The sequence below is a fragment of the Budorcas taxicolor genome, chromosome 1 (assembly GCF_023091745.1).
Source record: "Budorcas taxicolor isolate Tak-1 chromosome 1, Takin1.1, whole genome shotgun sequence".
NCBI lineage: Eukaryota > Metazoa > Chordata > Mammalia > Artiodactyla > Bovidae > Budorcas > Budorcas taxicolor.
The window spans coordinates 207,144,538-207,170,555 of NC_068910.1; the positions used below are offsets into that span (position 1 = coordinate 207,144,538).

Consider the following 26,018-nt stretch of genomic DNA (forward strand, 5'->3'; position numbering starts at 1 on the left):
CTGTGCAAACTGAAGTGGCTTATTCTCTGCTGTGCTGGCTGCCTTGACAAGCCAAGAGATTCGCCCTTATTTGTAGGGTTTTTTCCCCCACTCATTTTTTTTTTACCAAAGCCCCAGATCCCAGACATCCTCTAAAGATGACCCCAATCCTGCCTCCCCGCATCTCCTCCAGCTTTCACCTTGCAATCTTCCCTGCGAGTACAGCACCTTGCACCCCATCCTGGCTGCCATAGGCTTTGTGCACTGTCTCACATGCTCTGCCAGGCAGGGTTCAAGGCTCACCTTTCCCCTACATTCTCCCCCACCTTCTCCAGCTTGAGACAGGGCTGCACGGAGTGAGGCTCTGTCTGTCCCACTGGCACCTGAGCAGAGTTCTTTCTACCTTTCCCCACGGGTCCTGCAAAGCTCCTTCACCTGCCTGCCTGCTCCCACCTTCCCTCCTCCCCTCCTGGCCTCACAGCACCTGCTGTCATCCAGGTAGTTCTATGAACAGTTATACGTGGCTTTTTACTTCATACACCTAAATGTGGTCCTTGGGGTAATAGCAGCAAGTCTTTAACAAAGAAATTGGGAAGAAAGTAGGCAGACACGCCCATTGTGCACAAACCTTTCTTTATTGTTCATAAACCACCCTGGTGCCACCACTGGGGGGAGGCCATGGGTGGAGGCAGAGGAAAGCAAAGGCCCCACTTCTACCTCATTTTCCACTTACTTTTCCTAAAAAGGGCCCCCAGATGTGTGAGCCTCTGGGCCAATGTCACTGACGACGCTTCCAGCCCTTTCTCCTCTGGAGCTGGCCCTGTGAAGAGAAGGAGAGGAAGGGCAGGCAGATCACGGGGGGCCTGGGTAGAGGAGGCCAGGCATAGAGGCCAGACAGGGGTGCAGGGCCGGGGTCTCAACTGCCTTGGGACTTGTTTTGGGCCATCAGGGGACAGCACATCCCCAGGTTCTCCTGGACAGAGACCTCTCCCGCCTCACACACTTGATGGGAACCAGGTGAAAGCTTCAGTCACAGGTGGGGAGAGGGTGAAGCCAGCCAGGGCAGGGCTGCTTCAGGGTGCCTGTGAGCAGTGCCATCAGTTGGGGCCCCAGCCCGGTATAATAATCTTCTGTCCCTGTCTTAAAATTCTTAGTGACTCTTGAACAAGGGACCGTTCATTCTGACTTTGCACTGGGCCCTGCAAACACAGGTAGCTGGTCTGCACCACTGAATTGTGTGGGTCCCTTCCCTCCAACTCTCCACTGGTCAGTGGCTCACTGCATCCTAGCCCAGGCGCTGCTATCACAGCCTTCTCTCTGGAAAACGGAGCATTTCTGCAGGACCACGCAGACTGCCTGCAGCTTCATGGTGCTGGTGGAGTCCTGAAGACTTAGGAGGGAGGTCCTTCCCGGCGGCTCCCCATTGACTCCCTCCTGAATCACCAGGCATCCTCCACGAGTTCCAGTCCTGGGTCCCGGGGCAGCGTGCGAGCCCTTCTCCAGACAGAGACCCCACCAAGGAGGAATGTTTCTGTAGAAATGGACAGCCGTTTGGGCCCCATGCCTCTGCGGTAGGAAAGGCCTTGCCTTTTCCTTAACCTCCTGGAGGGCAAGGCCACCAGAGGGACCCGCGGGCTCGCTGCAGCACCGTGTTCGAAAGTCCGCCTTGAGATACACCATACTTTCCGCGTCGCCCTAAGAGGTACCACTTCACTGGCAGATGGGGCCTGCGTGGGCCACCGGGGGACAGGTGTCTGACGGCAGAGCGCGGTACCAGAGGCGAGCCTGCAGCGGTGGCTGGAGCCCAGACCGCGGCTCAGGGCACCGGGGGTCAGGTTGGTCGCTGGGCACTGCCGCCGCTCTCGGGGCGCACGTGTGCAACCTCCGGGAAGAAAGCAGGGGACTGCCTCGGACCTGCACACCAAGGGGGCGCCGCGCAGACTAGGGGCCTGGGCGGCAGATGCCCGCACGGCCCGGCCTCCGAGGACAGCCCAGGACTGGCCTGCCCTGCATCGCCAGGGCGCTCATTCAGGGCTCCTCCCGCGGATGGTACGGCCCGCCCTCCCCGCCTGACCATCGCGGATGGTTTCGCCCACCCAAGCTCGCTCCACACACTTCCCCCGGTCTCTGAGGAAAGAGCGGAGGGGGCGTGACGCTAGCAGGCCACGCCTCCAGCTCCACACTAGTGAGGCGGGGCTCGCGGCCTGAGGGGCGGGCCGCTCTTCGCGCCGCGGCCCAGCGGCTGGGGGCGGGTCCCGACTGCGAGGCGGGGGCGGGGCCGGCCGCCGCCCGCCCCCGGCTCACTCTCCGCCCCCGGCGCCCAGGCCCCGCCTCCAGCCGCCGCGGCGCAGGGACGGGGCGGGGCCCGGGACCCTCAGGCCCCGCCCTCACTGTGAATATTGATGCAGCGCGCGTCGGCGTCGCCCTCCTCCCATTGAGCGAGGCTGTGTCGCGTGGCCCAGCGTCGGCGTGACGGTTGGACGCGGGCGCGGCACTGCGGGTCCCGATTGCTGCAGCCGCTTGTCAGTGTGATGAAGATTGGCACCCAGGTAAGCTGTCACTCAACCGCTCCGCCGCCGCCGCCGCTCCGCCGCCCCGTCCCTATCAATCACGCCGGCCCGCCGGCGCCGCAGCCGCCGCCCCGCCGCCGCCAGCCGGGTCTCCGCGGGCCGCCGCCGCCCGGGAGGGCCGCGCCGGACCTGCCGCCCGGGGCAGGGGGCGGGGAGGGGGCGCGGGTGGGGGAGGGGAGCAGCGGCCGCGGGGAGGGGCGCTGAGGGCCGGGCCGGCGCGGGGGCGCGCCCCGCTTGTTTTTCGGTGTGGGCTTAGGGACGCGGAAATTTCTGGAAGGCGCCGCCGCCGCCGCGCGGGGCCCGCGGCGAAGCGCGCGCTCCTAACCGTCCCTCTCGGAGCGCGGCGCGCGCCCCTGCGCGGGAGGGGCGGGGGGCGCGGGGGCGCGCGGCGGGGGCGGGGGCCGGGCTGAGGGGGCGCGCGGGGGCGGGGCGGGGAGCGGGCGCGCGCGGGGGCGGGGCCGGGGCCGGCGTCCAGGGCGCGGGGGCGGGGCCGCTCGGGGGCGCGCGGGGCGGGCGTTCGCGAGGCGGCGGCGGGGTGCTCGGCGGCCGTGAGGCGGGGGCGTCGCGCTCCTCGGGCTTCCGGGGTCCCAGAGGCCGGGCGGTGGCCGGCGGGTCCCGGGTTGTTAGGGAGCCCGGGGTGCGCGGTGTCTGGAACGAGTGACACAGGCGTCGCGGGTGGCAAACGGCCGACTAGAACTAGAGGACGGCGGTGTGGGGCCCGGCCCGGCCGCCCGCTGGCTCCCACATTCCTTGAGGGAGAGGTCGTGAGTCACCTCAAGAGAGGCAGGGAAAGAGGAGTCTGCTTTATTTCAGCGCAGAGGCTGCTGGGACGCGGCGTCGTTAGTGGTTCAGAGGCTGGGCCCGTTAGGCTTTCCTTTGTGATGCACGACTCCTGAATCCGTCTTAGTGCGTGCTGCCCGGGTCGGAGTCCCGGGGTGAGGGCGGAAGGCGGATGCTGGGGAGGGGGAGGGGAATACCTGTACTGACGCGAATGTGCATTCGGTAACTTTGATCGCAGACCTGCACCATCCGGGGTAGATTTGCCGTTTGTAAGGAGGTTGTGATTAACAATTTTGATCCTAAGACTTAGTTTTCAGTAGAAGCTACTGGTAGGGATACTTCCCGCTTTATGCTAAATGAAACCCTCAGCTTTTGTTGGATATACTTGTATGATTTCTCCTGACATATTAAGAAAGGGCTTATGTACTTGTATAATGTTTTATGCAGTGTTTTCTGAATACTGTGTGGAAAAATCGAAGTGAAATGTGAAAATTCTGCCAGTACAGTTGCTGGTGATGCTCTCAAATCTAGGTGTACGTGGGTTTGGAAGGTGGCCCACTGACTCCAATTTGCCTTTACCGGTTTTTTCCTTCACTTTCCCAGCGTGGAGAGAGTCGTGCGTTTCGTTCAGCATGGTTGTGGAATAGAGTTGTAGCACACAGGGCTTTCCGAAGGACCCTTCCTACTTCAGAGATTTACAAGTGGGGATTACAGTTGGTGAAATATCGTATGAGGCAGGACTGGAAAGGTGAACATCCCATGCTGATGATCTAAGTGCAGACACTAATGATACTGGGTGTTAATGCTGTCCTCTAGGGCACAGATATTTACATGTCTGTTTCAGTGTGTTGTAACTTTAGGAAAGTACCACTTAGGATCAGTGAAAGGTACTGGGGGAATAGTAACATTCTAGCGTAACTCTCTTTTGTTGCAAACTAATTGAAACTGTTCAGAACACTTTGAAACCTCTAGAGTGATGCAAATCATGCGCCCCAGGGGGCCTTTCCTGCCCTCCCCAGACCTCTGGTCTCCTCCTCTTGGCACAAAGGTTTTTAAAAAAATAAAATAGGATCAGGAAGAGAACCTATTATACTGAAATACAGTTATCAAATACAGTTTGATAATAATAATAACCTGTTATACTGAAATACAGTTATCGGAGAAGGCAATGGCACCCCACTCCAGTACTCTTGCCTGGAAAATCCCATGGATGAAGGAGCCTTGTAGGCTGCAGTCCATGGGGTCGCTAAGAGTCGCACACGACTAAGCGACTTCACTTTCACTTTTCACTTTCATGCATTGGAGAAGGAAATGGCAACCCACTCCAGTGTTCTTGCCTGGAGAATCCCAGGGACAGGGGAGCCTGGTGGGCTGCCGTCTATGGGGTCACATAGGGTCGGACACGACTGAAGTGACTTAGCAGCAACAGTTATCAAAAATATTGAAATAAACTTGTGATGAATTTCCTTACCTGCTTTTATTAGCTCACGTAGTAACAGATGGAACACCAGATCTAATTCTTTTTGAGTATTGATGAGTATAAGTGACACTTTGAGATTTTTGTACAGTGCTAATGTTTTGTGAAAATATTTGTAGTTTCTGTTAGTGAAGAAGTCACAGGTGCTGTGCAAATTCCAGGATTTTGCGACTACCTGTGGAATTGAATGAGTGCTAAATTTCAGCCAGATGTTATAAAGATGTGATTTTTTTCTCATTCAGGTTCACAGAGACCAAGTTAAGAGCCTCTGCACTAGCAGTGGATTTGCTGTCAGCGCATCCCTTCCTAGGAATATGTAGGTGCCCCCCTTTTTCTTCCTCATAATGCTGGTGATGAGGGCAGGGGTGATGAGGAAGTAGAAACAGCACAGCTCAGGGAACCCAGAACTGAACTGTCTGGGGTCATAGCAGGGTGAGTCACTGGAGTAACTGTCTGACACCAGTAGTGATGACTCACACGTGGGATAGGTTACAGTTCTGTCTTGTACAAGTCGTTTAGGAAAGTGGAGTATAGTGTTGAAAGGGTTCAGTTGAGAAATTGTTGGAATCAACATTCAGGGACTGGGAGGCAGAGGCATTTGGTTGGAAAGACCTGGCTGTAGAGACTGTCAGATAAGGCCCCTCTGGCCGTATTGCCCACCTGGCCAGCAAATGGTCAGGGTACCTGGCTGCTGGGTGCCCTCGGCTGGCAGCTGTCCTCGTCTTGGTGTGTCAGCCTCACTGGTCTACTCACTGTTTCTGGGAGGTTTGCACACTGTGCCGGTTGCTGGCCCAGCCAACTTTTTGTCTGGCAAGGTGGTTTCAGACTCTGGATGTGGAAGCTCTATGGTCTGAGGTCACTTCTGGGGACCTGCGGAGGGGACAGAGTAGCTGCTTCATTCCATCTCAGCTTCCCTGGGTGAAAGTCCTCCAGCTCTTCTAGAATCTTGAAAAGCGCTGATCAGTCAGGTTTTGGGACCGAGGGCCTGTGCATTGGTGAACGTTGTTAGTTCCCATTGTCTTTAGCCTTCTCTCCAGTGTTAGGATGCGCTTGTCCGGACAGGTCCAGCCAATAGACCCCCAGCCCTCCCTTCCCTTCAGGCAGGCACACTGCCTGCCCAGTGTGGGGTCATGTACTCCTGTCTGGGGATTATTCTACTCAGGGCGACCCTGCCACCCCACAGGTGTCTGTCATTTGGCGCAGCCTCTGGCCTTGTCGGGGAGAGGCCACAGGGCACGTGGTGGGAAATGCCTCTGGTGTTCATGTCTTTAACGCCTGGCTGCCGTACTCAGGCCCCCGGGGCGCCAGGCAGCAGGCTTACTTCACCGGCAGGTCACACAGGAATAGGGAGAAAGGAACCTAGTGGAGTCCAATGACCCGGGTAGTGCTGGGCCTGGGGGTGGATGGAGTTGCAGCTTGGGGCATGGCGGGATCTGGCTGCCACCCCAGCCTTGACATTCAGGGCTTGCTCTTCCCTTGTTGATCTCAACCGTCTGCTGCTTCTGCACACTCTCTGCTCCTCAACTTTGCCCGCCTTATCCTCTTCTGCTCTCCTCACACACCCTGCCCACCCCAGAGACAGGGTGACAATTGTCTCGCCCTCCACCATGTCCCCCAGGTGCCCCAAGGAGGGGTGGGCTTTTGCCAGCTCACAGCCACTCCCTTTCCACAGGGCCTGCAGTGGGGTGGGTCACTTGGAAGGGACTGTAGGTGGTAGGAATTGTGATTGCAGTTTCCTCAACAGTCTCGTTGGATTTGCAGAAAGTACCTTCATGAGAGCTTGGCAAGCCCTCAGTGTATGCCATACTATAGCTGAAACATTTTATCAAGGTTTTTAAATTTTTTTTTTTGCTTTAAAAAATCGAATTTAATTTTACAGTATTATAAATTCAGTTACGTGTTGATGCAAAGTATCTTTTTAAAAATAAGATCACAGTTTATTGTTGCATAAATGAAACACGCCTGTGATCCTCTGGGGCAGGGGTTCAAAGCTGGGCCCCTGTTGACTTTTGGGACTGGGTACTTCTTGTCCTATGCATTGTAGGATTTTAGCAGATGCCAGCGGGACCCCCACCAACAAGTGTAATGACCAACAATGTCTTCAGATAGTTCCATGCATTTGCTGGGGGACAAAAATTCCCCCTGGTTGAGAAGTAATGCCCTGGAACAGCATTTTGCAAACCACCTTGTGTGGAACCCGACTTTAATGGAATAGGCATAAGTTTTTACATATTCATCAGCTATTTTGAGTTGTATTTTTAGTCAGTGTTATGTGTATTTTCATGTATTTATGTAATTGACATGTTTCTCATTTTCAGCGTGTATCTGCGGTGTTACTACAGTTCTGTGATTCTGGTTTCGCGTGTGTGTGGCTGTCCCTGCTGGTGTAGATGGAGCCTTTCAAGCACGTGGGTCTTGTTGTTTCCTGTGTTTATTTGATCATCCTCTGGCCTGCCAAGCTGAGCGCCAGCCGGATCAGGGCAGGGACAAGGCTGCCAGGCCCATGTCCACAGTGCTCTTTCCCTGAGCTCAGACAGTGCCCTCAGGAGAAAGATGGTACCATGACATAACCCTTGCCTTGAAGCGTTGGGTTCCTATTGAACCTAAAAGATACTCATTGACCATTAACAGCAAGTATATCATGAAAGTTTCAAATGTCCATTTTTAATGATGAGAGTGGTAGTCATGGTTTTAAACACAAAGCTGTGATGTGAGTTTAAATTCTACCAGCTGTGATAGGCCTTTCAGCTCAGAATTTACTGAAAGGGATTCGGAAACCATTAAACACCTTTGTTGTTGGAATTTTGCTGTGTCTCTCGTGAACGTATGTGGTTGGCTTTTTTGGGCTCGATTTTGTTTTGACAGGATTTAACATCTGTGATTTTACTTGACTATTATATTAAACTTCAAGTGGTGCCTCTCAAAACCTTGCTCGAAAAATAAAGTGATCTCTTGACAAACATTTCTCCTCAGAATGAGTTCTTGACTGACCATCTCACTGGAGAGGGACGTGAAGGCGGATGGAAGGGGAGGGAGGAGGGGGTGCCTGGCGGGGTCGGGGTTGGGGGGGTGGTGGGGGCAGGCGGCTGGTTCTCTAGCCAGTCACAGCCCTTCCCATACAAGAATGAAGACTGATGGCGCTGTAGTGACATACAGCTACTATCCTCCAGGGGTGTTGGATAAGGTCTCTTATTTTGAATATAGAATTTTGACAGTTTTCTTGGGGTCCTTAACAGCTCTCTCAGCTTTATGGTTTGGTTTAGAGAAGGATCATCAATTCCGCACCCCCCACCCTCGGTCTAAAGGGGTAGTTTGTACTGTCTCTCCATCCTCTTCCGGCTTCATTACCAGCTCTCACAGCCACTGAAACGGAAATGACCCCAGAATTTCCTGCATTTCTGTGTGGATGGAGTTGATCCTGCTCATAGAGCAGCTTCTGAGAGTAGCTGAGGACCCTCCCTGCTGGGAGACCTGAGCCTCTGCTGGGTGGGCCTGGCAACCGGGAAGGGAGGGAGCTGCCGGACACCTCAGCATGTGTGTGGACTAAATGAAAAATGCAAGAGACTGCATCACTGAGGCTGAGTTAGAGCACGTTGTAGCTGGGGTTATAGTATAATGTGTCTCTTGGGACAGCTAAACTCTAGGCCAGGGGTGGGTAAGCGACAGGCCTGTGTGCCGCGTCCCACTGTGGCCCATTTTGTACAGTCCTGGAACCATCCATGGTATACTGCAGAGGAAAAAGAAGACGTGATAGAGGCTGTGTGTGGCCCTCAAAGCCACACACAGTTACCAGCGGGCCCTCTTCAGGAAGAGTGCTGGCTGACTCGGTGCTCCCCTGAAACCAGTAGGTCTGGATCAGATGGATCAAACAGTATAACTGTTGGGGAAATAATAAAAGGGGAAAGGGAGGGTATTTTCTCTCACTGGACTCACTGGACTCTTAACCTTGTGATGACCAGTATGTAGTGTGATGGGTGTCAACACAGAGCCTATGTAAATTGCTCTTAACTCTTGATTAGAATCTAAAGGGACCCATGGGAATAAATGCTGGAAACCTAAATCTAGAAACCTCTGTTCCAGTGGGGTTCCCAATGCCTCCTTGCTCTTTGATTTTTCTCTGTCATCAGAGCACCAAAAATCCCTGCTCTCCGATAGAGTCAGTGTAGAGTGTCAAATTCTCTCTCATGGGTGCCCCGCCTTGCCCAGAAGCCCCTGTTCTGAGACCCCAGATGCCAGAGGGCTCTACATCGCCAGCTCCGGAGTTCCTGGCTGGAGAGCAGGCCAGCTAAGCTCCTGAGTGCCTGGAACCCAGGCTGGGGAAAGGACCGGAGCCTCATTCACGGCCTCTTTTTTTCTTTCTAGAATCTTTTTTTTTTTTTTCCCCTTGATCTTCATATCTCTTTGGGTGATTCTTACGTGAAAGGAATGAAAACAGGAGATGGACTAATTCTCAACTCTTTTTGAGTACTTTTCTGAGATTTGCTTTCTTATGGACCCTTTTGACTTGATAATGTTAATTTTTTAATTTTTTGGCCATGCTGCGTGGCATGTGGGATCTTAGTTCCCAGACCAGAGATCAAACCCCAAGCCCCTGCAGTGGAAGTTCGGAGTCTTAACCAGTGGACCGCCAGGGAGGTCCCCTGGCGGGGGACCTAGTGTTTAGTTAACTTGCCTGAGGACATGCTTTACCTATGGTTTATTTAGATGTTTATTTCTCTTTTTTTTTTTTTTTTTTAAGCTTATTTATTTGGTTGCATTGGGTCTTGGTTGTAGCATGGGGGATCTTTGTTGCACGGACTCTCTGGTTGAGGAACAGGGCTTAAGTTGCTCCAGGGCATGTGAGTTATTAGTTCCCTGACCAGTGATTGGACCTGCATCCCCTGCATTGCAAGGCAGATTCTTTCTTAACCACTGGACCACCTGGGAAGTCCCTGTTTCTCAGTTTCAATGTTAATGTTAGTCCAGTGTATCCTGGGACTTTCTTGGTGGCTCAAATGGTAAAGAATCTGCCTGCAGTGCAGGAGACAAAGGTTGGATCCCTGGGTTGGGAACATCCCTGGAGAAGGGAATGGCTACCCATTCCAGTATTCTTGCTTGGAGAATTCTGTGTACAGAGGAGCCTGCTGGGCTACAGTCCATGGGGTTGCAAAGAGTCAGACACAGCTGAGTGACTTTCACTTTCTAGTATATCCCAAGACTATAACCTGTAACTATTTTAAATTTTAAAAATCTCTCCATCTTTATGTTATTTTTCCTGCCTTTTTTTTTTTTTTTAAAGATTTTCTATGTGAATTCCAAGTGGAGAATTCAACTGTTGAATTTGATACATGGAGTGAAATAACATAGTATGGAATATTCCCAGTATTTCTGCCATCAAAACTTAAAGGAATGCTTTTTTAATGTAATTTTCTCATAAAATAAATAATATTGAAGGTGATGATTATAGTGTAGACAAAACATTTAAATATTTTCTCCTTTTAGCTAGAATGTCATTAAAATAATCTGAATTCTTGTCTAGACAAGTCAGAATAACCCACTGTTCAAAACTAGTTACTGTAAGATACTTTGCTAAGTTTGACTTGGTCCCCCATTAGAAGGAGGCAGTGTTGTTAGCTTTGTGTTGCTGAACAAATAGAATATCAAATATACATGTGCATGGGCATAAATGACAGGTTACATACAAGTCATTCATGAGAATGAAGCATTATAGTCAGGTAAACCCCAGATTATAAGTGTAACATTTAAATGCCCTGAAATTCATTTTAAAGGTTAAAAAAAAAAATTCTGAAATATAGACACGTTTGCCTTCCCAGATTGCTGTGTGCTCACTGCCAGCGCTGAGTCCCTGCTGCTAAGGAGCACAGATTCAAGTGTGGAATGATAACACAGGTTGACATTTCGTCGAAGGAGTGATGCTTGTTCTGGAAGCAGATTGGGATGCAGGTGTTAGTGCTGAGGTGGTGTGAGGTAACCAGTAGGAGACTGGAGGCAGAATATGTGACTCCCAGGTACCCGAGGGGAGAGTGGAGCAAGGAAGAGTTTTATCATCTCAACAAAAAGGAATTCAGAAAAAAGAGGAGAATGAGGAGGTTTGCGTGGTGTGTTAAAAAGCAAAGGGTGTAAGATGGCATGAACAAGCCCAGAGACACCGAATAATGTAAAAGGGTTAGCTCTCCTAAGTGATAAAAACTCCAGATTTAGTCGAAAAATGAAATCTAGCTGATGCGGTATGTAAGCGACCTGAACAAGCGACCTTGTTTTATCTAAAGCTAAAATAAGAAGGTGGGAAACAAGGGATAGAAAACTGTTGTCAGTCCTACAGAAAGAAAGGTTTAGCAATACCAGTGTCGACTGAACTCAAGGCAAAAGCATGAGAAGAGCAGTTCTTTCTATTCTAAGCTAATGTATCAGTAATGTAGCAATGTATCAAAATGTAGAAAAATCAGAAGGTTGATCCAAGGGGGAGAAGTTGACAGGGGGCTCCTCAGCAAGCCACAAACCAGGTTAGACCAGAGAGAAGAGAAGGTGCGGAGGGGCTTCTTGACTCAGGGCCACTGGCACCGGTGCCATGTGGTTCTCTGTGAGTGCTGTCCCGGGCAGTGAGGCAGGGTGAGCAGCATCCCCAGCCTCTACCCACTGTGATAGGCAGAATGTTAACTGAAGTTGTCAAACGTCTGGGGGCAAAAATCGCCCCCAGTAGAGAACCGCTGATAGAAAGGATTTAAAGGCTAGAACTGATGATGTACAGAAACTTGTGCCCAACAAACCTAAAGTATAGATTCTCAGTTACACAGAACATTGAACAAAAACCAGCCACATATTAGGCCACAAAGAAAAATCCCAAGTTTTGAAAAGTTAATTCTATAGACCAGATTCTCAGACCACAGTGCAACCTAGACAGAACCTAAGAGTGAAAGGACAGCTAAAAATATCCACCTGAAAATGCTAGGACCCCCTTCTTTATAATGCTGGTTAAAGAGGAGATCAGTGTTCATTCTGTAAATGAAAGACAGAAGACTACTGAACGCTACTCATGGGATGAGGCAAGCCAGCTCTCAGGAGGAACAAAGGGAGTAGACCTAACCGTTTACTAGAGAACAAGGAAAATAAATGACTTCAGCTTTCAACTCAAGAAACCAGGAAAATAAAGTTAAGGCAAATCTATTTTTGCTTTTTGCAAATCTGATTTTGAGGAAATGAGAACATAGTATTTTAAAAGGGATGTGGCTGAAAATTTTACAAATAATAACATGCATTACAATTTGATGGTGGTAAATTTGAAGTGAAGTCGCTCAGTCGTGTCCGACTCTGCGACCCCATGGACTGTAGCCTACCAGGTTCTTCTATCCATGGGATTTTCCAGGCAAGAGTACTGGAGTGGGTTGCCATTTCCTTCTCCAGAGCAGATGATAAAAAGACCAAGTAGCTGATGTGAGTGGTTTATAAAGAAGGCATAAAGGACCAGAATTGACCTTGGAGGTAGAAAACTTGCACGGACCAGGAACTTTAGATGAGATGGAGAAGGTAGTCAAGATTTATCTTTGGGGACTTCCCAGGCGGTCCAGTGGTTAAGAATCTGCCTGCCAGTGCAGGGGACTCAGGATCGTCCCTGGTCTGGGAAGGTCCCACATGTGGCAAAACAGCTGAGCCCGTGCGCCATAGCCGCTAAGTCTGCACCCTAGAGCCTGTGCTCTGCAGCAAGAGACGCCACCTCAAGAAGAAGCCTGCACACCACAACTGGAAAGGAGCCGCTGCTCGCCACGACTAGAGGAAGTGCACACAGCAACAAAGAGCCAGCCAGTGCGTCAATAAAATTTAAATAAATAAAAAGTGTTTTGTTTTTTTTTAAAGAGGCACTGGAGTGAATTACAGCAAACTTTCACGAAACAGATAATTCCTGTGTTAAATGGAGCAACCATTCACTAAACAGTTATTGTGCACCTGCCGTGTACCAGACATTGTGATGGCAGTGGGGCACGTTGTTGTTTAGTCGCTCAGTCGTGTCTGGCTCTTTGTGATCCCCTGGACTATAGCCCACGAGGCTCCTCTGTCCATGGGATTTCCCAAGCAAGAATACTGGAGTGGGTTGCCATTTCCTCCTCCAGGGGGTCCTCCCAACTCAGGGATCGAAACCCACATCTCTGGCATTGGCAGGCAAATTCTTTACTGCCTAGGAGCCATCTGGGAAACCCCAGGGTCTTTGTGGCCCAGTGTTTTAACTTAGATGCTCACAGGCAGTGTCAAGAGTCCTTCATGTGCTGTTAACATACTTTGGCTCCAGTATGTATTTCCTATAGGTGTTGATGAGCAGGGAGGAAGAGTCCCTTTCCTCTTCAGGAATGTGTGGTGGGATATTCTGGAAATGTATGACTGCATACCTTGACTGCTGCTGGGAGATGCCACTTGGAGCCAGGTTGGCACTTTCTTTAGACTCACTAGTGTGTGCAGAGTTACATTTGTGCAGCACTGAACATCACATGACTGAAGGTCGTGCTGTGTACCTTCTTCATCCATTCTCTTAGCGTTTCCCATTTTGAATGACACAGTAATTCATAGATTGAATTGATGAAATTAGTATTTGTAGGCATCAAAGTTGTCAGATTGTCAAATACTCTCTTGATTTCCTTGGGAGTTCTATAGTCATCTTAGAAACAGTTGCTCTGACATAGATAGACTGCCAGTTATCTTGCCAGCAAAACTGGGTTTATTCAGGATCAACACAGAACTGCAATTTCAGGTCTGCAACCACATGGAGCCTGGGCAAGTCCCTGGCTGGCCAGGAGAGGAGAACTCTTTTTAAAAGAAGGGGAGGTTGGGAGAGCGGGAGTTAACAGAGTCCACTGGAGGAATCCAGGGTTCATCTAGTGGCTTCGCGTTTTTGGGTTGGGACACTGCCCCATTGGCTGAGCTCTGGGAAGTGGGGAGAAGAGTCTGTCCATTTCTTGTCTGGCTGTTCCTCCTGTCAGGTTATGAGAGTACCACTGCTGGCCTCCTGACTCTGTTTCACTGAGGTTTCTGTTTACTAATTTTCACAAAACAAAGTCTATTGTGCTCTCAGAAATAGCATGTAGAGGGAAAGGCCGGGCCTGGCAGCCAGCCTCTTTCGGAGGCATTCAGCCTCATGAGCAGGAGGAGGCCAGGCAGGGCTGCAGAGACTAGCAAGTGTCCTGGTCCCTACGGGTGCGGGCACAGGATGACCCGTTCATTCTGCTCCTGGGTCTGTGGCCAGGAGTTTGGAAAGGGTGTGGTGGGAGTGACCTGTCTCTGCCCTACAGGTTGGGGTCCTCAGCTGGGAGGACCAGGAGGCCCGGGAGTGGCTTGGTGTCTGAGGGCTGGGGTCTTGGGGAGGGATTTTCTCAAACTGGAAATTTGGTGCTGGCTGTCAGTAGGGGTGTGAGCTGGGCTGTGGAGCTCTGCGTAGACATTCCCTGTGGCCTGCGCTTCCTCATGGAGGGGGAGGTGGGGTTCTGGTTAGTCAGACTTCTTACTTGACGGGGGTTGGGGGGACGCTCAGGGCTCTAGGATTGAGTGACCCAGTGAGAATGGTGACAGCTGCCGCAGGCCTGGGCTCACGCAGCCTCACTTTGGATGCTGTCTCATGCGTGGTTCCCAGTGAGTCACTAGGGTCAGGTTTAAGAGGCGGGGACAAAGACCCTCTTCTAGGGAGGAAGGCATGTCAGAGCTTGGGGATGTGTTCTAAAGTGCTTGTGGGGGTCTGGACACAGGTAGACCCTGGGTAGGTGCTGCCTGCCTTGTCTTCCCTCCCACCCTCACCGAGCCCATTGTGGCGCTGGCGGTACAGTGAAGACGCTCCCTTCTGGGACCAGGGCTCAGTGTGTCTCTGCGTTGTGTGGGTTATGTAACAGGAGGGCGACATGGAGCTCTGACCTTGTGGGGCTTCTGCGCTGCCAGCCCAGGTCCCCTAGAGTCCACCTGCCCGAGGCTGAGTGGGAGCCCGTGGCTGACCACCACAGTGCCTGTGGGGAGCAGCGCCAGAACCCCGGGTTCACTCGCACTTTGCAGGCACTGATTGAGTTCAGAGAGGTTTTCGTAAACACATCAAGATTCCAAAGCGTTTTGCATCTTTGGTGCTTTTCCTTCCAGCCCTGGCAGGTCTGAGGTCTCATTCCTGCTGTTCCACTGGCCCATTTACCTGTTCTTGTGCCATTACCACTTCTTTGTTGTTACTGTGGCCTTGCAGGATAGCTTGACATTTTTTTAGTTTCTCAAAAGAAGAAAAACACAGGAATGTTGATTGGGATTTTATCTGCATGTGCTGAGAAAAACCAGTAGACTTTTCATAAACCATTAGAAATGTTGGTAGGTATGAGGTTAGCCTGCAGACTGGAGGCATTTCTTACCCAGCAGTCCTCCAGAAAGTATAGTGACAACGAGATACTTTTGATAGTAGCAAGAGAAATGGTAAAGTGTTTCAGGATTGATGAACCAGGAGTAGAGAAGACCTCCACAGAGGAAAACATCAGTTAATAAAGGATGTGGGAGAGAGCCACATGCTCAGGGTGCTCACAGATGTCTCTTCTTCCCATATTAATTCTGGACACTTTTTCAACATGGTTGTGAGGTTGTCTGTTGACAGCAGGGACCGTGTCTGGTTTGCTGCCCCATCCGCAGCACTGAGAACAGAGCTTGGCTCAGGGAAGACTTTCAGTAGGTGTCTGTGGGCTGCATCAGGCCCAGCCATGTGTCCAGCAGACTCTGTGCCCTGCCTTTCCTCCTGACAGCACCATGAGCCTATTGCCATGATTAACCTTCATGTCCATGACTGATGCTCGGGACCACTGTGGATTCTACCATTCATTGTCCTGTGGCTGGTGTGTAGGTTCTGTTTCCATTTTTTATTAATGTGGATAAAACACATCATTTCCCTCTGGCTTTCTTGCCATGAGTTTTTTGTTTTTAATTGAAGGATAGTTGCTTTTACAGAATTTTGTTGTTTCCTGTCAAACCTCAACATGAATGAGCCATAGGTATACATATGATCCCTTCCTCTTTAACCTCCCTCCCATCTCCCTCCCCTCTAGACTGATACAGAGCCCGTTTGAGTTTCCTGAGCCATACAGCAAATTCCCGTTGGCTGTCTATTTTGCATATGGTAATGTAAGTTTCCATGTTCCTCTCTCCATTCATCTCCCCCTTTCCGCCCCTCTCCGCATGTCCATAAGTCTATTCTCTATGTCTGTTTCTCCACTGCTGCCCTGGAAGTAAATTCTTCAGTACCATTTTTCTAGATTCCATATGCCTGTGTTAGAATACGGTATTTATCTTTCTCTTTCTGACTTACTTCACTCTGTATAATAGGCTCTAGGTTCATCCACCTCATTAGAACTGACATTTGTGTTCCTTTTTATGGCTGAGTAATATTCCACTGTGTATATGTACCACAACTTCTTTATCCATTCATCTGTCAGTGGATATCTAGGTTGCTTCCATGTTCTAGTTATTGTAGATAGTGCTGCAGTGAACAATGGGATACATTTCCATGAGTTTTTAATGCCCTTTGAAATGAAGTTTAGAGCATAGAAGAGTTTATTTGATGGTATTTTAAAATCAACATTTATGGGCTTCCCCGGTGGCTCAGTGGTAAAGAATCCACCTGCCAATGCAGGAGACGCAGATTCAATCCCTGATCCAGGAAGATACCCACATACCTCAGAGCAGCTAAGCCATGTGCCGCAACTGCTGGCCCGTGCTCTAGGACGGCAGCTCCCGAAGCCTGAGCACCACAGAGCCCGTGCTCCGCAACACGAGGAGCCCCGCGGCACGAAGCCTGCTCACCACAGCTGGAGAGTGGCGCCCACTCGCTCCAACTAGAGGGAAGCCTGCACAGCAGCGGAGACACACCACGGCCAATAAACAGAGAAAAGTATTTTTAAAAATAAAAAAAATAAAATCAGTGTTTATTGAGGCTACAGGCCTGTTTTTTCCTCTATGCTTTTATGTACAATTTTTATTATTCTCTTTATAAGTTTAGTCAGTTTTGATCTTTCACCTATAAGACAGCCTTTGATCAATTCAAGATGATCAGACTGCATGTACCGTTTTCACATGTACCATGCACCCATATACAACTTTAATCTCCTTATGCAGCTTGAAAACCTAGTTTTTAGTAGAGACCTTTTTCATTTTAAGCACCTTAACTGTCTGACTAAATCAAAGTTTCTTAAGTAGATGTCACTCAAAAATCACACGTGTGGCAAGTCTCAAGTTACCACACTTTCCAAGCCTTCTGCCAGTAAGTGGCTTCCATGGGATGAGGAACTTGATTTTGTTTACTGCTGTACCTTTGGGACCTAGAATAGTCCCTGGCAGTCAGTAAACTTGCATAAGGGAAGAAATGTTTGCAATCTTAGTAAACTTCTCATACCTTTTCCCTAAAAAAGAAATGTGTAAATTCAGTAACTCAGTTACACCTTTCAAATTGGAATCAAAGCTGATGTCTAAGATTAAGTTGCCAAGTTTTCTTAAATACTGCAAACAACTTAAGTTCTAAATACACAGATTATTCTGTGAAGCTAAACACAATAATATCAAAATCTAAATCTCCCTGAGGGCTTTAGAGACACCGCTGAGGCCATAGGGAAGTCATCTCAGACGTGTCGAGGTTGTCATCTGTGGGGTATCACATGGGCTGGGATGTGGGGAGCTGGGGTGCTGCCAAGCCGGGCCTGCTTTGACCCACTTGCTGTATCTCTTCTTCAGGTCCCTGTGGACTGAGCCAGCTCAGACCTTCCCATCTGCTCTGAGCAGGAAGGTCTGTCCACCTGGTGGGACTCGGCCAGTCTGTCTGCCTCCGATTCTTTCCTGATTTGTCAGTTGTCCTGGACTAGAATGCTCAGAAATGTTAAAATGCTTGTTAGATTTGGCTCACATTTCATATGTTTGTCTGCCTTCAAGGTCACAACACTAATGCTGACTTCGAGAAGATTGTAACCTTTTTTTGATATGTGACCATAGCGGGCTACAGTCTAGTGTTGCAAAGAGTCGGACATGACTGAAGTGATTTAGTATGCATACCTATGGTCGGGGCTTCTCTGGTGGCTCAGTGGTAAAGAATCTGCCCGCCGATACAGGAGACATGGGTTCAGTCCCTGGTGCAGGAAGATCCCCTGGAGAAGGAAATGGCAGCCCATCCAGCCCATCCAGTATTCTTACTGGGAAATCTCGTGGACAGAAGAGCCTAGTGGGCTACAGTCCATGGGGTCACAAAGAGTCGGTCATGAATTGGTGATTGAGCATGCCCTTCAAATACATATGGTCAAATTGCTTTCTGACAAATTGCTGTCACGATTTGTGGGACCTGGGACTCCTTCAGTGTGGCAGGTTTCACTTCATCTTTGCTAGCAAAGTGGCACACCACTCTTTTAGATTTAATAATTGCCAGCTGAAAAAGGATGTATTGTTTTAAATTTTGTACTTTTAAAATTACTTTTAGTTTTAAGATTTCTGTACATGAAGTTTGGAAAGCTGTGTTTTCTTCATTTGTATTAGTCTGGCTGGACTTTTGAAAGGGTATCAAAGTGACAGTTTCCATTAATGTGTCCTTTTTTAACTGGATGGAATTTGTAGAATAAAATAAACAAAGCCCATGTCTTATTGCCCTTGAACACCAGGGTGTTGTATGTCTGTTGGGCTGGTGGTTCTCCAACTTGTATGTTGGAGCCTCAGTTCAGTTCATTTCAGTTCAGTCACTCAGTCGTGTCCGACTCTTTGTGACCCCATGAACTGCGGCATGCCAGGCCTCCCTGTCCATCACCAACTCCCAGAGTCCACCCAAACTCATGTCCATTGAGTTGGTGATGCCATCCAACCATCTCATCCTCTGTCATCCCCTTCTCCTCCTGCCCTCAATCTTTCCCAGCATCAGGGTCTTTTCAAATGAGTTGGAGCCTCACATGACAGTAAGTAGTGAGGACACTCGGAAGAAAGGGGACCTGTGTGCACTGTTGGTAGGAATATAGATTGGTGCAACCACAGTGGAGAACCGTATGAGGTTGCTTAGAAAACTGAAAATAGAGCTCCCGTGTGATCCCTCAATCCCACTCCTGGCATGTATCTGAAGAAAACGAAAACACTGATTCAGATGTTCATAGCAACACTATTTACAGTAGCGAAGATGTGGAAGCAGTCTAAGCGTCCATCAGCAGATGAGTAGGTAAAGAAGAAGTGGTACATGTACACAGTGGAATATGACTCAGCCATGAAAAATGTAAACTTGCCTTTTGAGACAATATGGGTGGACATGGGGGATATTATGCTTAGTGAAATAAGAGGCAAATACTGCATGGTTCCCTTATATGTGGAATCTAAGAAATAAACTAGTGACTATAACAAAAGAGAAGCAGATTCACAGATACAGAGATCAAACTAGTAGTTACCAGCAGGGAGAGGGGAAAGGCAAATAGAGGTAGGGGATTAAGAGACACAAACTACTAGGTATAAAATGGACAAGATAGGGTCTTCCTTATCTTCGCTAAGACTCTGCACTCCCAATGCAGCGAGCCCAAGTTTGATCCCTGGCCTGGGAACAAGATCCCACATGCTGCCACTACTAAAGATCCCGAATCCTGCAACTGAGGCCTGGCACAGCCAAATAAGCAGTAGATAAATATTTTTTTAAAAATAAAGTAAGATTCAAGGGTATATTGCACAGCACAGGGAATATAGCCAATATTTTTAAGTAAGTATAAATGGAGTATAATCTTTTCCAAAAAGAAGTGAAGACACTGTTGTTTGAGTTTAAACGTAATAGAAACTTACTTTCCTGTGCAGTAGGGCAGGGTCTATCTGTGATCTGGGAGGGCCTGTAGCAGCTTGGCAGAGGCCTTGACCGGAGCAGACCCTTCCTCCTATGCCCAAGCAACTCTGCCCGGGTGAACCCCGTGAATTCCGCTGCCCGCCCGCAGGTGCCAGTCAGTGTTACTGCCCAGGTGGGGGGTTGTTCTGCTGCTGCTGTCACAGTGCCGCGGGCTGGCCTGGACCTGGACTGCCCTTACGCGCGGACAGCGCCATCTGCTGGCTGCTCTTCTGGCTTCCTCCTGGGTGTCCTGCGGCAGTGTCGGTTACCTTGGCACTCTTTCCCCCTATCTTTTTTTTTTTTAATTTATTTATTTTAATTGGAGGCTAATTACAATATTGTGGTGGTTTTCGCCATACATTGACATGAATCAGCCATGGGTGTACATGTGTTCCCTATCCTGAACCCCTCCTCCCACCTCCCTCCCCATCCCATCCCTTAGGGTCATCCCAGTACACCAGCACTGAGCACCCTGTCTCATGCATCGAACCTGGACTGGCGATCTGTTTCACATATGGTAATATACATGTTTCAATGCTATTTGCTCAGAGCATCCCACCCTCGCCTTCTCCCACAGTCCAAAGACTGTTCTGTACATCTGTGTCTTTCCCCCATCTTTACTCAATGAAATATTAGTCACATGGAGTTGCTTTCCCCCCACCCCCTCCCCCACTTCTTCCAGTTTCTTCCATTGTAGACTGAATGTATTTTCAAAACTTTTGACACAAATTTCAAAATTCTCTTTTAGAACAGTTGTACCCAGTTAGGTCCCATATTGAAGGTTTAACCAGATTTGGTAGTGAGAAGGACTACACGTCTATATATTCTGTTGATAAAATTTTGGCTTGTCCGCGGTATTCACTGCGGGCATTCTGAAAGCCCTCGAAGTTGGAAGAGTGGAAGCGTGACTCCCACGACCTGGATCGGGCAGCAGTGGGCTTGGCTGCTGTGTGTTCCACCCTGCTGGTGGGTCCTCGAAAGAGACCTTGGAGAATTGGCTTCCAGCCGAGGCTGACGTGGCTGTGGCCTTGGTCGTCTGCCTGGAACTCTCTAGGGCCTCTGCTGTGTTTCGTCTGGGTCCGCTGTAGGGACCGTGGCAGACCTGCCCGGAAGCTGCTGTCAGGGGACACCAGTCAGTGAGCAGCTCAGGCCCTCCCGGCTTGGTCCCTCCCGACCAGCTGGCTGCAGGGGTCCTTGGCTTGTCGCAGTGTCACTCCAGGCTCTGCCTCCAGTTCACAGGGGTTCACCTGGCTGCCCCCTAGAGCCTCTCCACTCCCCCCTTTCCAGGACACGCTCTCGAGACCCCTAACATGATGACATCTGTGAAGATCCTGTGTCTAAGTAAGGCTCCGTGTGCAGGCCTGGGCTAGGACATGGGCCCTCCTGGAGGACACGTCGGGCCTCTGCACGTGCTGGCCGCACCATGATGGGTGCCGGGCTTGTCCCTGTGGCCCAGCCTCGCTTGTTCAGGTTCCCTGTGGATGCTGAGAAGCGTCTCGAGCCTGCAACGTCCTGTCTCTTGCTTTCTCCCCTCAGGCCATAGAACCTGCTCCCCACGGTTGGCTCCACCTCCGGACATGCGGCTCTGCTCAGCCGGTTGCTCAGGTGAGGACTGTCAACTCTCCCAACCATTCCCACACGCAGCCAGACCCTCTGCACAGCCTGTGCTCCTGAGGCTCTTGTCCACACGCCCCCGCCCTCCTTGGTGCCACAGTCATTCAGTCTGCCCTGCACACCATCAGAGGGTCTGTCCTGAGCTGAAGCCTCTGCCTTCCTGCTCACACCTTCCCAGGACTTCCTGCCCGCCAGGAAGACCACCATGTTCACCTGGACCGTGAGCTGGTGTGGCCTGCTCTGTGCCCCCCATGGTGCCCCTTCCCTGCCATCCCTCTGCACACAGCACCACTGTGCTACTGCCTGTGGGTGGTGGGCAGCTGCCCCCGTCATCCTCTGTCCCCACCTAGTTCCCTCATCTCATGTACCTGAGTGCGCACTGACAGGTGGATGGCAGTGTCCACCTCTGCGCTGCCTGTGGCTGTGAGCTGATGCCTGGCCCCGCCCCGCCAAGCCCTCCTGTGTCCTTCCTGCCTAAGACTGGCCTGGCAGGCTCAGTGTCACATGGCCCTGGGGCCCGCCAGCTGCACGCTCGCCCTCTGTCGTGTTCTCCTGCCCATGTCTCCCGTGTGCTGCCTGGTGTCCCTCCTGTTTGTGGTCCTGGGAAAGCCCCAGGGCCCAGGACAGTGTCCTGCACATGTAGACTTTACTAGGTGTTGCTCAGTGAGGAAGAGACCCAGATGCCTGCAAATGAGCTGACACACCCAGCCAGGCAGGCACTAATGTGTGATTACCAGGCAGGTGCAGAGTGCTGCGTAGTGTTTGTCTTAGACCGTAGTGAAGGGTGCTTTTTACTTTCCGTGTGGAAATAACGTATTTTAAAAGGTATATGGGCGCTATGTAGTAAGCGGACAGCAATGCGCTAACTTAGTGACTGATGCTTCTCTGTTTTTGTTTCCCCAGACACCATTTGCGTTTGACTCAAGACGATCTGATGTTTTATAAGGAATTCATTCACCATGATGGCGACACAGACACTGAGCATAGACAGCTATCCAGATGGGCAACAAGTGAGCGCTGCACTCTGCCCCACACCCTGAGCAGCCCACCCACCTGGCACTGGAGCGCCCGCAGCGTCTGTGCGTTCACACACGCCTCCCTGCTGGGGCACCCGCAGCGCCTGTGCGTTCACACACGCCTCCCTGCTGGGGCACCCGCAGCGCCTGCCTGTGTGTTCGCACACGCCTCCCTGCTGGAGCACCAGCAGTTCTTGTGCGTTCACACACGCCTCCCTGCTGGGGCACCCGCAGCGTCTGTGCATTCACACATGCCTCCCTGCGGATGCAGGGTCACTGTTAAATGCTCGATGCATTTATTACATCTTGGTGCTCCGAAGGATTAGCTGTAGAATTGTTCAAGTTGTTTCCTAAATAACACCAAGATTCAGTAACTTTGAGTCCCCTTAATCAGAGTTTCTTGGGAATTTACCTTTTTAATGTTAGTGTTAGTAAATGTCGGTTTTACAGAAAAGCTGGTTGTGGTGATGATCGCAGATTCCCGTGTTGCCCGCTTGCTGGTCTGAGTGGAGCCGGACCATATGCTCTGTTTCTGTCCGTGGACGTGGGCGGTGGAGGGGACTCGTCTGATGACACGTGGGGTTCTGTCTGTACTTTTCCTATCCCTGCAGGAGGCGGTCATGATACCCAGCTCCCTGCTTGAGGGTGTAGGGAGCGCCCAAGCCTGGGGCACCTCACCCACCTGTCACTCCCCACTTGGTGAGATTTGGAGGCTGTGCCCCTCCCTTTCCAAGTTAGGTCTTTCTTTGATGGACAGTTTTGTGCCATTCCTGGAATGTTTCCCATTGCAGCAATTTTGTTTTTGTTGACTTTTCAAATTAAGTGTTTCTACTTCTCAGAGATAGGGAATTCTGTTTCAGGCTGCTCTCTTCACCAGAAGTCCTCTGCTATTTCCAAGTGATTTTGTTTCTCAGAGGCACATCTAATGGCATCCCTGTGGCGGCTTCTTGCGGGCTCTGTGCCCTGGGGACCCTGGACCCTCACATGCTCTCACCTCTGCTGCCCCTGCAGCTGACCCCCGCCCTGAGGCACTGAGTCCAGGGAGGGCTGGGCCAGTGCTTGTAATAGCTCTGCACCTCCCAGGATGTGGAAAACTGTTGTGAGCGTTCTTCCTTGCAGTAAGCATTTGATTTTCTACAATATAGATCGACCACATCTACTTGGACAGCCCTCTGAGGGCGAACAGTTAGATTGCTCTTTTTTCACAATCATTTTTAAAAATCCTGAAATAAATCTTAAGCTTTTTAAAAAATAATACTGTCAGACTTCTCTCCAGAAATACTGTTTGATTGGGCTTTTTTAGTCAGTTGCTTTCGGTTTTGGTTTATTTTTTAAGAGAGAAACTATTCCCGAGTATGCTGTTTCATCCGGAAGCATCATGGAGTGACCTGCTGGCTCTGTTCTGTTGGAGAGAACAAAGCCCAAGCCAGCCTGCAGGGCTGCGGCCCGAGCGCCAGGGTGCCCTCCTGGCAGGACGACTGAGGATGAGCCCCGCCACCCAGGCTCCCCCAAGAGTCTACCTCCTTGAGGGGAAAGGGGTAGCAGCTGGGGGCGGGGCAGGTAGATCCCAGACACCCCAGCCCTGAAGAAGCCAGGGCACTGATCTGCTCAAGGATAAGAGAAGTTAATGGAGTGGTTTTGTTTTATTTGTAAATCGATTTCTTTTATGTTTAGGGATTTAAATATTCTCCCCCTAAGTTCCAAATGGCACAGCCAGCCAAAGCAATTTCAATGATAATAGCTTCAAGACTTCCTCTTGTGTTTAAAACTGTTCTTTAAACACAGCTGGTCTTTGCTTTCTAGATGCAGTGACTTTCCTTAAAGTTTTATACCTTGTGTATTCCTGAGTTTAAGGACTGGGAAGGGAGAATTCCAGCCCCATCACACATATGAACTGTCTTGGGCTTGAGTTGTTTTTGTGACAAAATAAGAGAGCGTGGACTGTTTCTCCTTCTCCAACCACAGCATTACCCACTGTGAGGATGTTACAGCGAGGAGAGGCGGACGGGTCAGGTCTCACGTGCACTGGTTCCCTTCAGAGGTTTTGAAAATAATGTGTTTCACACATCAGTCCTCTCAATTTTTAAATGGTTTGGAAATCTGACCTTTTTCTTTTAACCATTTAAAAGCATATTATTAGTACATTCAAAGGAGCTTTGTTGGTATATTCCTTACGTACTATTGCCAGTTATATAACCACCTGGCAGTTTGCCATTCCTCTGCTTTGAGAATAGAATACTTAGCAGCAACTTACTTTGTTTTTAGTAACAAAAATACTCTTTCTCCTCTCACAGATGCAGGTAGTCACAGAGTTAAAGACGGAGCAAGACCCCAACTGCTCTGAACCAGATGTGGAAGGAGTGAGCCCTCCCCCAGTGGGGTCCCAGACACCGATGGATGCAGATAAGCAGGCCATTTATAGGTAGCGGTGAGATGTGAAGTGTGTGGGTGTTCATTCAGAGGAGTGATGAGGATGGAAGCCTGGTTAAACTGAAAGTGAGCTGTTGGCTGGGCAGAGTAGCGGGCTGGAATGTGATAATGCTGGGGTGAAAGTTTTCTCAGGTTACCATGTTATTGCTAATATCTTTTTTAAAAACAGTTTTGGAGTATAAGTCTACATTTAGTTAACCTTACAACAAGCAGTCTTTAAGCCCAGCTGATTGTACTAGAGATTTCTACCACAAAGAAGGAAAAACAGCAAGTCTACCCAGTTTCTCCCAGTAAACAGAAGACTGGATGCTTCTGAGCTCACCTTATGAATGGAGAATCACCTCTGCCACCAAAGCCAGACAAAGACAACACAGAAAAAGAAACGTGAAGACCAGTCAGTATGCTTCATGAACTTTGGCATAAAAATCATTAGTAAAATATTAACAAAATTGAGCAGCATGGAAAGAGAAGAATATTACTGACCAGGTGGAGTTTATCCCAGGAAGTGAGACTGGTTCACCATTCAGAGATCAACCAGTGAGCCATATGACGTGATCATATCAAGTGATGCCAAGAAGCATTTGACAGAAGTCAGCAGCCAGTTATACCTAAAAACCGCCAGTGCAGCAGTCATAGAGGGGAGCTTTCTTAACCTGATGTAGGGAAACTACCAAAAAACCTATAGCTCATGTCATAGTTAATGGTGGAAGATGGAATGTTTTCCCCAAGTCTGGGGACAAGGCAGAGGTGTCCACCCTGGCTCCTCCTGTTCATCTCTGTGGCAGAAGTTCAGCCAGTTCAGTGAGGCAAGACAAGGAAAAGACATATCCAGTTAGAAAGGCAGAAATTCAATTGGCTTTATGCACAAATGATGTGATTGTCTATGTATAGAAAATCTCAAAGTTTACCAAAGAACTTCCAGAATGAAACAATTGAGTTTAATAAGGTCACAGGTTGCAACAGCAACACATAGAAACCAGTCCTATTTTTATACTAATGGTGTACAATTGAAAACCGAAGTTAAAAAGATAATAATACCATTACAAGAGCTCCAAAAAAATTTTGGTGTAAATCTGACAAAACACATGCAGAAACTTTATGCTGAAAGCTGTACAACGCCCATGCAGGCAGTCAAAGAAATCCTTAATAAAAGGGCATGCCGTGTTCATGGACGGGAAGATTCAACATCGTAAAGATGTCCTGAAATTGATCTTTAGCTCTGCAGCAGTTGCAATGAAAATCTCAGCAGGATGTATTTATACATATAGACAAGTTGGTCGTAAATTTTGTATGGAAGTCAAAGAACTAGAGCTGCTGAAACAATTTTGAGGAAGAAG

General features: G+C 49.7%; 1 protein-coding gene across 3 annotated transcripts in view; it reads left to right on the plus strand.

The window, feature by feature from the left end:
* Positions 1–2,446: 2,446 nt before the first annotated feature.
* PKNOX1 (PBX/knotted 1 homeobox 1) overlaps positions 2,447–26,018 on the plus strand; it is a 44,718-nt gene continuing 21,146 nt past the window's right edge. The window contains exons 1-5 of one of the 3 annotated variants that reach the window (XM_052637231.1): positions 2,513–2,528; positions 15,849–15,924; positions 21,158–21,226; positions 22,139–22,245; positions 24,546–24,673. In XM_052637231.1, coding sequence (XP_052493191.1) covers positions 22,195–22,245; positions 24,546–24,673 — 179 coding nt within the window. In that variant the 5' untranslated portion in view covers positions 2,513–2,528; positions 15,849–15,924; positions 21,158–21,226; positions 22,139–22,194. Of the gene's footprint in view, positions 2,529–5,102; positions 5,123–15,848; positions 15,925–21,157; positions 21,227–22,138; positions 22,246–24,545; positions 24,674–26,018 lie in introns of those variants that run through there. The other 2 variants (XM_052637239.1, XM_052637224.1) reach the window with 2 other exon arrangements.